Source organism: Podarcis bocagei, assembly GCF_964188305.1.
Source record: "Podarcis bocagei genome assembly, chromosome: 4".
NCBI lineage: Eukaryota > Metazoa > Chordata > Lepidosauria > Squamata > Lacertidae > Podarcis > Podarcis bocagei.
Window position 1 is genome coordinate 58,862,315 of NC_138128.1, and position 12,256 is coordinate 58,874,570.

General features: G+C 43.9%; 1 protein-coding gene across 5 annotated transcripts in view; it reads right to left on the minus strand.

Moving 5' to 3' along the window:
* Positions 1 to 1,453: 1,453 nt before the first annotated feature.
* The window catches only part of FAM53B (family with sequence similarity 53 member B), a 125,602-nt gene continuing 114,799 nt past the window's right edge, over positions 1,454 to 12,256 (minus strand). For all 5 annotated transcript variants that reach the window (XM_081193031.1, XM_081193034.1, XM_081193030.1 and 2 more), the window contains one exon: positions 1,454 to 2,399. In XM_081193031.1, the coding sequence (XP_081049157.1) occupies positions 2,034 to 2,399 (366 nt within the window). In that variant the 3' untranslated portion in view covers positions 1,454 to 2,033. The remainder of the gene's footprint in view (positions 2,400 to 12,256) is intronic.

Here is a 12,256-nt window from a genome sequence, read left to right on the forward strand (position 1 = left end):
TGATCACTGCTGACCTTGCTGAAATGTCAGAATGGCTCAGTTCACATGTACAGTCATACCTCGGGTTACTGACGCTTCAGGTTGTGTGATTTCGGATTGCACACCACGCCGAACCCAGAAGTAACGGAACGGATTACTTCTGGGTTTTGGCACATGCACAGAAGCGCCGAATCACGACGCACGTGTGCGCAGAAGCGGCACTGCAGGTTGCGAATGTGACTCCCGCACGGATCATGTTCGCAACCCGAGCATCCACTGTATTACCAAGCCTCAGGCTTGCACACCCACCTCTTCTCCCCTGCTCTGATTCCATTCCCCTTTTTATGGACAAAAGCATAATGCGCCATTATATTCAAAGCTGCAAACCATGATTCTGTGACCATATCGCAGCTGCAAACTACAGTTTGATCATTATTGGTCTAGTTTGGAGGGCAGATGCAACCATAGTCTAGTGGTTTGGATGTAATAGTAAACTGGTTTTGCTGCAAAAGAGGCAATGCAGAATGGCATGATGGAGGGGAGCATGAAGGCCAGGGCTTGCTTACATTATGCCAACCCATGGTTTAGCTTGACAGCTGAACCTATAATTCTGCTACTGCAGACATATCCAGTGTATGTTGTAAAAGGAAAACTAGACCAAGAGAAAACTCAACAATGTTATGTACACACCCTATTATTGCTATTTTGCCTTTTTTTAGTCCTAGGAGATGAAAACAATTCCAAAGTGATGCTGTACATGCAAAACAAGTTGTTACCTTCCATTCTTTCTGCTGATGAATGTGGCATGCCAATAATGTCAGTTCTGTTGGTGGTGACAAGCTGTACAAAATGCAGTTAAGAGACTATATGTTATCCACTCCAGAAAATAATAATCAAAGAATTTATAATCATTTTAAGATGCCAAGCCCTAATCTCAGCAACCTCAATTATTCACTAACTCTTCTGATCCTTGTGCATTTATACCATAGAACCAAAACACCAGTTTAGCCTTATGGATATAGCACTGCCAATTTAGCTTTGGCATTTATTTAAATTTCTGGATGCACAAATCTTTTGTATGTTCCTCTCCTCAAGACAATGGCCTGAAATCCAGCTGCAGTTGCAAGGTACAAAGGAGAAGGGCCCAAATGAGGTTATGCATCCAGTCGGTCCAACATGGACCAAATGAGCACTGATGAGAATGTGTGTCCAAATGCTCATATATACCTGCCTTGGCTGGAAACCTGTTTATGGCTACGGATCTTGCTGTACTGGATCAGGGCAAACTGTGTGTGCTCTCTTTGAATGGCGTTGTTGATGACTACGGAATAAAAAATGGAGCAAGCAGACTGTAAAAGGCTACTGTGATTCTACGGCAAGGACTGGAAAGTCAAGATTGTGAGACCTTGTAGAATCTTATCAGATATGCAACCTGAAAGATAATCCAACAGAAAATGAATTCAGAGAACAATGCTAATCTCCACCTTGCCCATTCCCTTTAATAAGGATATCTGAGGTGCAGTTTACAATGAATATTGTCCAACAGCAAAAATAAAAAAATGAATATTCTACTCTTTTCCAAAAGCCAAAGTGGATCAGGATTCCCATGAACCAGGATGAACCAGCTGCCTGTCTAGATATTGACATTGCCTATTTGTGAATGAAGCCAAGCAACAGACTTTCTGGTCTTTCCTTACTTTTTGTTTAAGCCCTGTTCCAGACACTTAAAAAAAACATTTTAGTTGCTATTATTCTAACATTCCACAATTTCAAGTTTTGATTCATCCACAAAGCTTTTTGTTTTTTAATGTGCTGATATAATTTGGAGGTTTTCTCTAAAGTATGTTTGCAAAACCTCATGGGCTACAGTAGTTCTAAAAGAGTTTCAAGGTTTAACAAGATACCTGATGAAATTTTGGCAAAGCTTCTTGTCCTCTCCCACCCATCAGTGGGGAAGAAAAATGTGGACTTCCTTTCCTGCCTGCATTGACAACCTGTGTGATCTTACCACTCCTAAAAGGTTGGATGCAGACAGATCATCCCACTTTGTCTTCTCAGTTGTTTTCTATCTGCTCAATATCTAATTCGCCATCCAACTGAAAGATGTTATCCCCGCCTGTCCCACTGTTCCTCCATGAGGAGTTGTCCTCTTCTTTCCTACTGCTCTCGTCTTCTGTGGCACAAAACTCTGATTCCTCGTAGGAGAAATCTTCTTTGCTAGATTTACATTCTTCTGCGTTTGAGTGTGGCTCTGGCACAGGGGTGCAGGCTGGTGTCCTGCCTGGCATGACATCCAAGGTGCAAAGGGATGCTGTTGTCCATGACTTGGTGCCGCCGATGCCAGGTGAGAACTGATTCTGGTGAGAGCAATCATCCGCTGTGATGCTAAGGCAGCTAAGGCTGTTAAAAGTCTGACAATTCTGAAAAAGAGGGGGGAAACAAAACAACACTGCAATTAGGAAACAAGGAAGCTGGCTCATACTGAGTATCTCTCTGTCATTCATTAAGATTACATGTTTGCTAGGCTTCAGTGAAGATGCAGTGCAGTGCATATTTTTATTGGGTTAGATTCTGTGGGTTGTAACCGACACTGTCTGTGTGGACTTCCACTCATACAGTGGGACTTTCTCTTCCTCTCTGCCCCCTGTGTGTCCTCAAAATCTACTCCAGAAGGGTCCTTCATCCTTCTGGGGCAGATTTTGATGGTGTGCAAGTGCTTAGTGGAGCAACAGAACTGGCTACAATCCTGTATATTTTTATTGGGTTAGATTCAGAGTTAAGCACACACAATGGGATGGACAGAAGATGGCTTTCCCATCCCCTCTGCCCTATGGCATCCCCTCCCTGTGCTCCAGTCAAATTCAGGGGACCCTGCTGAACAAGTGGGGGGTTGGAGGGGCTGAGACTGCCAAATTTTCAAGGTTCTTCTCAGTCCTCTGTACCCCACAGCATACTGAAATTTACAGGGCACCCCAGATCTTGTAGAGCATTTTTCAGGGACTGCGAGACTATCAGGAGGAAGAAGTCACCTTTCATCAACCCCATTGTCAAACCCCTTCATCTTCACAGGTGCTCAGGCAGCAAACAGGATTCTTTCCTACCCCATCTTCTCCTTGCAGCAATTCTGTAAAGTAGGCTAAGCTGACCTTGAGTGGTCCAAGATGATGATGATGATAATAATAATAATAATAATAATAATAATAATAATAATAATAATAATATTTTTTATTTATACCCCGCCCATCTGGCTGGGCCTCCCCAGCCACTCTGGGCGGCTTCCATAAAACCAAAAATACAGTAAAATCACACGTTAAAAACTTCCCTGAACAGGGCTGCCTTAAGATGTCTTCTGAATGTCAGGTAGTTGTTTATCGCTTTGACATCTGCTGGAAGGGCGTTCCACAGGGCGGGCGCCACTACCGAGAAGGCCCTCTCCCTGGTTCCCTGTAGCTTTGCTTCTCTCAATGAGGGAACCGCCAGAAGGCCCTCGGCGCTGGACCTCAGCGTCCGGGCAGAATGATGGGGGTGGAGACGCTCCTTCAGGTATACTGGACCGAGGCCGTTTGGGGCTTTAAAGGTCAGCACCAACACTTTGAATTGTGCTCGGAAACGTACTGGGAGCCAATGTAGGTCTTTCAAGACCGGTGTTATATGGTCTCGGCGGCCGCCCCCAGTCACCAGTCTAGCTGCCGCATTCTGGATTAGTTGTAGTTTCCGAGTCACCTTCAAAGGTAGCCCCACGTAGAGTGCATTGCAGTAGTCCAAGCGGGAGATAACCAGAGCATGCACCACTCTGGCGAGACAGTCCGCAGGCAGATAGGGTCTCAGCCTACGTACCAGATGGAGCTGGTAAACAGCTGCCCTGGACACAGATTTGACCTGTGCCTCCATGGACAGCTGTGAGTCCAAAATGACTCCCAGGCTGTGCACCTGATCCTTCAGGGGCACAGTTACCCCATTCAGGACCAGGGAATCCTCCACACCTGCCCGCCTCCTGTCCCCCAAAAACAGTACTTCTGTCTTGTCAGGATTCAACCTCAATCTCAAAGATAGTGACTAGCCTAAGTTCACCCAGTTTCTTTCACCACCAAGAGGGTTTTGTGAACCTGGCAGGTCTTGCTCATAGTCTGACACTTTAACCACCACAACAGCCTATCTCCATCAACTTGTTTGGGCAGGTTTCACCACAATATCATCATGAATTGGAGATGCTAATCCAGGCATAGGCAAACTCTGCCCTCCAGATGTTTGGGACTACAGCTCCCATCATCCCTGACCACTGTTAGCTAGAGATGATGGGAGTTGTAGTTCCAAAACATCTGGAGGGCTGAGTTTGCCTATGCCTGTGCTAATCTTTACAACAAGCATCCCCAACCTTTGGCCCTCCAGATGTTTTGGACTACAATTCCCATCATCCCTGACCACTGGTCCTGTTAGCTAGGGATCATGGGAGTTGTAGGCCAAAACACCCGGTGGGTCACAGGTTGGGGGTGCCTGCTTTACAATCTCCAAGTTGCCTGGAAAATGTCACTAGTTATTTTTAACCACTGTACAGAATTACACTTGGAAGAAGAAAAATTGTTTTTCCAAAGGAAATCTCAGGAAAACGATTCAACAGTAAACCTCGCTTGGTCAGCCCCTTTGGGATGGCACATGTGTCCTTTTCCCAAAGGCACACTATTCTTAGCAAAGTTCATGCAGATGCTGGAAAACTGAAGGAAATGAAAAGCTACTATTGTTTCCCTTTTCACCGGTTCCTGCATTTCTTCTAACACCCCCCCATGTGAGTCTGTGACCATTTTATTCAGGACGAAGGAGTCACCAAATACAAGAAGTTCCTGTGGACTCCACATACCAGTTTTCAGTCCATACATGCAGCTCTCTGGAAATGTGGCTCAAGCAGAGATACTCCTGCACTGGGATCTGCCAGTGCAACCTCCGTATTATACTATAAAATGACTATATCTATGCATAGAATCATAGAATCATAGAGTTGGAATAGACCACAAGGGCCATCGAGTCCAACCCCCTGCCAAGCAGGAAACACCATCAGAGCACTCCTGACATATGGTTGTCAAGCCTCTGCTTAAAGACCTCCAAAGAAGGAGACTCCACCACACTCCTTGGCAGCAAATTCCACTGTCGAACAGCTCTTGCTGTCAGGAAGTTCTTCCTAATGTTTAGGTGGAATCTTCTTTCTTGTAGTTTGGATCCATTGCTCTGTGTCCGCTTCTCTGGAGCAGCAGAAAACAACCTTTCTCCCTCCTCTATGTGACATCCTTTTATATATTTGAACATGGCTATCATATCACCCCTTAACCTCCTCTTCTCCAGGCTAAACATGCCCAGCTCCCTTAGCCGTTCCTCATAAGGCATCGTTTCCAGGCCTTTGACCATTTTGGTTGCCCTCCTCTGGAGGGCAATTCTCACATGCCTGTGAGAATTCATGAAAGAAGCTCTAGCAGACAGAAAAAATATTTGGTATGGCATGAAAAGCTGCAGAAACCGCATTGCTCTTTTTACTCTGTTGGCTGGGAAGCCTCTGAATGGCATGGATGTGTCGCAAGTGGGGAACCTGCACACACTATACTTGCAAGGGGCCAAACACACCAAACGAGAACACCTGAAACCCCACTATATGCCTTACATTTCTAGGAGGCAAAGCCTGAATCCAATCCCAAGTGGGTGATTGTAAAGAAGGTGGTCACAGATCTCCCTCTGTATTCAAGCCACCAACACTCTACTTCCAAGAAAGAAGGCTCAGCTGCTTTGGAATCACTTGACATTTTACAAACGAAGGAGTTCTTGTAAGCTTCATTGCCCACCTTTCGAATTCCAAAAGCAAGTTTTCACAGGCACCAAGCCCTTTGTTTTCTGGAGTGCTGGGGAAAAGATGGCCCCATGACAATTCATTAGTCAGGCGGGCATTATGATGTTGCTGCAGATGTCTGCCTTTTAAGAGGAACAGAAGCCTCTGCTAATCTTGATGCCACAGAGTTTGGCAGAATTCTCTGGTCTCTAGTTACCTGGTAACCACTGAGGAGCATTCAGTTTGCAAACAGTGCTGCAAATGAAGTGGCTGAGTTCTCTGAATTCCACCTTTCAGTCCTCTGCGCTTGGAGGCAACTGTGTCAATACCGCTGTTCCCCGCGCTCTGGGATTAAAGGTGTACACCACCTTTGCTTCAAAGGGATCTTTTCAGCCTTTCACAGTTGCAGAACAAATGCCCTGTTTGTCTGGCTCTACATTGTAGAACCACTCCAAAGGCTTGCAAGGCAGCCTCGCTTTGTCTTCTCTTAAAATGAATAGAAGTCTTATTACACAAGAAACATGCACCTTTCCAAAACATACATCTTCCCCGAGGCCAGGCCAAAACTAACAACTGAGTCAGATTACGGCTGTTCTTCCACGATACACCACTACAGATAGGCACCGTGGCTAGAGGCCAGAGGGAGCTCAGTTCTGCTTCTTCAGGTGAAAATTGCTTGGACCTGCCTTACACCGCAGTCAGTAGGAACATCTAGAGTGGGTGGGCAACTAATATATCATAGGGGCCCAGGTTGGTGCATCAAAACTCATGATGGTAAAAGGAAAATATTCAATTGAGAGTTTGTTTTTTGTTTGTTTTTGTACCAATTTGCAGAGCTCAAGGAGGATGGCATGCCTGGTCCTGGGGCTGCTAAGCTCAGGGCTAGACCTGAGACGCAAGTTACAACAGCTTGTGGGTTTGATTGTAATTGCTGCATATCAACAGACGGCAAGGGAGGCTTTGCTTCTTTTGAGATGGCACCAAGGAGGCTTGAAGCTTCAGGAAGAGACTACCCTGAGAAACATCCCTGAGAGGATAGGTACCAGGTCAGGTGCAGTGATAGACAGTGGTTCCCATTGTAAACGATCCTTTGAAGGGCACGCAATACAGTGCTGAAGGAGGCCGTGCAGAAAGCTGATCTAGCAGCTGCTTTGCTCAGATAACCCCTTTCTAAAAAGAAACCACATTGCTGGATAAGTGCTCCTGGATAAAGCTTGGTGGGTGAGCTCCCCCTCTTGGCTTATTCTCCTTCGGCTGTCGCTGTAAGCTTTAAAGAGCTGGTTGTGAAAATCCAACAGCAGCACAGCTCAACCTGTTGTTTCCATCCACTCCTAACACTGCAGCAGTGTGTGGTGTGTGATATCAAACAAAAACTTTCACAAAATGGCATTGTGCCATGGTAGTATCTTCAACTACGTATATATCAAATATCAGATTTCTGACAGGCCTTATCTATTTGGGGGTGACATCTGAGACCCCTTTTTAACAGGGGTGTGCACAAAAGTCCACTTTTCAGATATTTCCAGAGATGTTTTCTTTAGGAAAGAAGGAGGTTTGTCTCTCGACGCCTCATAGGCTCTGTTTGATTGACAGCTGCACTAGCATACAGCCATATGGGCTGGGATCTAAAGAGCTATTCTCAGTGAGCCAAAGCAAATTGCATCCTTTTCTTGACCAGGCTGCATCACAACCAGTTTTTAAAACTCCCCTAAAGTCCACAGAAACTGAAAGATTTCTCATCCTTCTTCAGAAACCATAATTTAATCCTTCTTTATATATTTTTAAGAGAACAGGTTTCCAGCTCTCATTATTTCACAGAATATGCATAGAAGTCAAGAAATGAGAGGGAAGGGTCTAGTGGGTTTTGCAGCAATGATGGTGCAACTATTCTTCACTGGTCTTTCCCATGGTGCAATATGCCTATTTTCCTTACTCCAGAACCTCTGTATAGTCATTCATTGCCTTTGCTGGATCTGCCACTAATTAGCAGAATACAGGCTTTCTGGACTCAGAATCTGGGGGCTTTAGGGCAGAATTCCATACCCCTTGAACTTTAGGCAGAGATCCCTCTGCATTTGGTGCTTAACTCTGAATACCAAGGCAGCTGGTTGCACTTTTCACAAGCACTATTTTGGAATCCTCCTAACAATTATTTCACTGGGATTGTTTCAAATTAATTAGCTAGACGGCTCCAGCTTTTGCACAAGGTAACTGAAGGGTTCACCCTTAAATAACATCATGGGAGAAAACACCCAGGCAGCTGGCAGTTAAAACAGGTGGGAGATCAAAGCTGGCAGCATTTTTTACAGCAAGGGTAGAGACCAACATGGCACAGATAAAAGGGAGGGCGGGGGCAAACTGTGAAGACAAGTCACTTGTGCTTAATGTGCTGCAATGCAAAAAGACAGCGATAACTCCAGGCCTGTTATCTGACGGTTAGCAACGCTGTTTAGTAGCTAGCACTCTAACATATTCATATTTGTATTGGCATTGGTCCATATCCACAAACTTACACTACAGCTCCTGACCAGTATGATACCAGTTCTTCTACTTGGGTTTCAAAGAGAGGGGGGAGATTTAAAAAACAGAAACAGCCCCCCCCCCCAATATTTGAATGCAAAACCACACAGGTCATAAACTAATATCTCTAATGTTGACCTTTCAAACGTTCTGAATGAGAACCAGCCTGCCTTGTGAAAGCAGTTTGCTTGCTTTGCTGGTTCACTGTTGTGCAATGAGTCAGTCCCTGGTTTAATGCCATACAACTGCACCTGTTATCATATTTCTGCTGTTAGAGGGCATGCTTTTTTTGTTTTTTTAATTGCAAGTGTTCCCACCTCATGCATAACAATCCCTTAGAGAATACGGCTTTGTTTTCCCCTTCCCCATGCGCCAATCTAACTGTTGTAGAAAGCAATATGTGGGTGTAGCTATTTATTCTTGCTAGTGTGGCACACTCTGGGTTTCATGCAAATAAGAAAGGGAGATTTGGAGAGACATTGAGGGCTGGAAAACAGCATTACCTGGAAGTGTCATAGATGGCATTAAGAATATCCAGTAGAGCTCATAAAAACAGAGCTCCCTGAAAAGCACAAGGTATATATAGTTTGACTCTCCCCACATCCCCATTCCCCCCCCCCACAAAAAAACCAAACCCAACAAGACTGAGAAATCATCTCCAGTACCTAGATCAGGGGTTGCCAATCTTTGGGGCCAACTTGATTATTTTTTAGAAAGTGCAGAGGGTGTGTGGCATAACACAAAATGGCTGCCACGAGGATGTGGCAGAACACAAAGAGGCTTCCATGGGGTCATGACATGCCACAAAATGGATGCTGTAGGTTGTGGTGTAACACAAAATGGCTGCCACGGGAGCCTGGCATAACACAAATTTGCTGCCTTATCTAAAAGAGCAGAAGAAAGAAAACAGGACCACAAAATGGTGCATTTTGCTGCCCTATCAGTTGGGGGAACCGGTACTTACATCAGCAAACATCACAATGAGTAGCATTTTTAAAATGGAGAGAGAGAAATTTCAGGGCAAAGCCACTGACTGTATAAAGTAGTCCTTAGGGTCAAAGTACATATTGTGGCAGACACCATGTTCTTCATGGTAATGTGTAGCTTTACTTGTCCTGTAATTTGACATCATGTTGTTCTCCCGAATTGTTCTTCCCTTTCCTACATCGTTTTCTCACTGCCCTTCCACATCACTGGCTGTGACTAGTGGGAAGCATGGCAGGGCACAGCATGACAGCCTATTTTGTGGAGCAATGGGAAATATGTATTATTTGGTTGGGATGGGTTAGAAAGAGAGAAGAAAGTCATGTGAGGATGCCCAGTATCTGCCATTAGGTAGAAATCAACCCTTGATTTAAGACATATGAAGATAAGTCTTTTGGAGCAAAAGAAAAAAAAGGGGGTGTTAAAACAGCATCAATCATAATTAATCTCTATACATAGAGATGTGAATTCCATTGGATTGTTTGCATTGCAAGGCATTCCTTGCATTCCCCTGTTGCTTTCATTCTCAGCTGACCACTTGTGAATAAGCACTACATGTTGACCCTGAGAAAAGTGTTTGGTTTTTATCTTCACACACAGGACTAATATTCTGCAAACATGCCTCGACATGCCAATGCAAGCCTTATCTTGGCACCTCCTTGATGTCAGTTGTTTGAAAAGGCTGGGAATGTTATTTTAACAGGTTTTTTTAAAAGTTTATGTACAGTAGCTTTGTCACAGTATCTACATTTATTTTTCTTAAGAATCCTGCTATCAGGAATTTGAATGGCACTTATTAACCAGCAGGACTCTCGCATTGGTAGACTTGTAATTTGGGGCTGCATTAGAACCAGTGATACCAAAGCAAACAACAACTAAAATCCATGTTTCTTTTCAGTTTTTGAAGAATGACAACTTCCCGGATGTGCAATTGTACAGCCTTTCCGGTACCACTGAACTTAAAAATAATAAGAAGAAAAATGTTATGCTTCTTACTGTTTTGCTCAATCTTTCCTGGCCTATCTTAATCACACCCTACCTATTTATTCACTTCTACCAGACTCTGCCGTATCCCACCCTGCTGCAAATTATTTGGCAACCATTAACTGCCACCTGCTTGTTTTAGGGACCCTCTAGACATCCCTTTTATTGTGCATTCATTATGATTTGTGCTTATGTTATCAGGACAGCCATATGTGATCCTTCTTTCACTACTGCTGGCACCTGCAAAAGTTTTGGGGTGGTCACCCTGCTTCCCTTCTAATCAGTCTGTATCGCAGATCTTCCTGCTGGAATATCACAACTTTTTATACTGCAAATGATATGGATTATTTTTATTCTACTTTTGTTATGCTAAGAGCCCTTCCGGACAGTAATAATGTGGTAGCATTGCAAAACAAACTAAAGCACAATAAATCCACCATTGGTGCACTATTACTGTGTCAAGAACACGTTGCAGAATATGCCTGTTTTAAAACACCAATCTAAAGGGCAACTAATTCATTTCACATTTGATTTACATATTGATGAAGCAGTCACACTGAACCATCGGAAAGTGGGCATTTGCCAGCATTCAGACATAGAGTGGGTTAATTAAAATAAAAAATGAGAATCTACAATATATAATAAACATTTTTAGGTTTTTTTTGTTTTTTAAAAACTACCGTATTTTTCGCTCTATAACACACACTCGACCATGACACGCACATAGTTTTTAGAGGAGGAAAATCCGTAGGTATGCCACCCGTAGGCATTCCCTCCATAACACGCACACATTTCCCCTTACTTTTTAGGAGGAAAAAAGTGAGTGTTATGGTGCAAAAAATGCGGTATTTTCCAGTTACTTGGTTTTTACATCTAAGCATGTATATGGGAAGCAGTACGATAGCGTGTCATAGATTACAGGTCAAAGTTTTAAAATATTTGGTTTTTACAAGACTAGCAGAGCGATCCTATATGGAATTGGGGGTGAAAGGAGCAGCAGATTCACCACCACATCCCAAATCTTGCTGACTAACACTGAGCAGGGCAAGGGGAGATGTTTCCCCCTCCTCAATTTTTATTGCACCAGCTCCAGGCTGGCATACCTGATGAGCTGAGGATCAAGTCTTGCGTTGGTGGATTTGCATCCAGTATTCGTGATCACTTTCTGCACTCTTTTGAATGCCACATTGAGTCCAGTAACATAACTGGCAACAGCTGCTGGGCAGAGGCCTTTCCCCACCCTGATACCTCAGGTCCTTTTAACCAGATATGCTGAGGACCAAATTTGCAGCCAAGAGGTGGAAAACTCACTATTCACGAAGAATATAGCGTCCTGATTAGGCCTATAATGTCCAGTGCCAATAGGGAACATGAAAAACCTCCCACTGCTACTAGGATATTGTGGCAGCTTTCCTGTTGAGGGTGTAATGCTATAAGCTGTCAACAATACCTGTCTTACCTACCAAACTGTCATCACCTGCCATTTAGCACACTGTGCTACAATTGTTTCTTCACAACCCTGAAAATTACTGTCTGCGAGAAGGAAAACAGTGAAGTGACTTTGAGCTGCAGAAATGCAAAGTAGTTTGCTTGCCCCTTGAAGACTTGGTTTGTTCATTCCACTAGGATGAAGTGCCCATGTCTCCATTTGCATGAACAGTGTAATTCTGAGCGGAGACCTGGCAGAAGTTACTCAGAGCAACTTCTGTGAACTGCAGTGATAAAAACAATGCATCTAAGACGGGTCCATACAGAGGACTTCACCATTATCTTCCCTTAAAGCATTAGCCAGGAGAAGGAAACTACGATGGAACATGTATGACCTTTAAAGATCTGAGCTCAATTTATGCATTTGCTGCATGTCACCTTCTGCCAAGTTACACTTTCCCACCCCTAAACCAGGAATTTGAATGAAAATGAATAAGGTAAATGTTTTCAAAGCACCTGATACATTTAAAAGTGAATTTTTGTGTTAAGAAC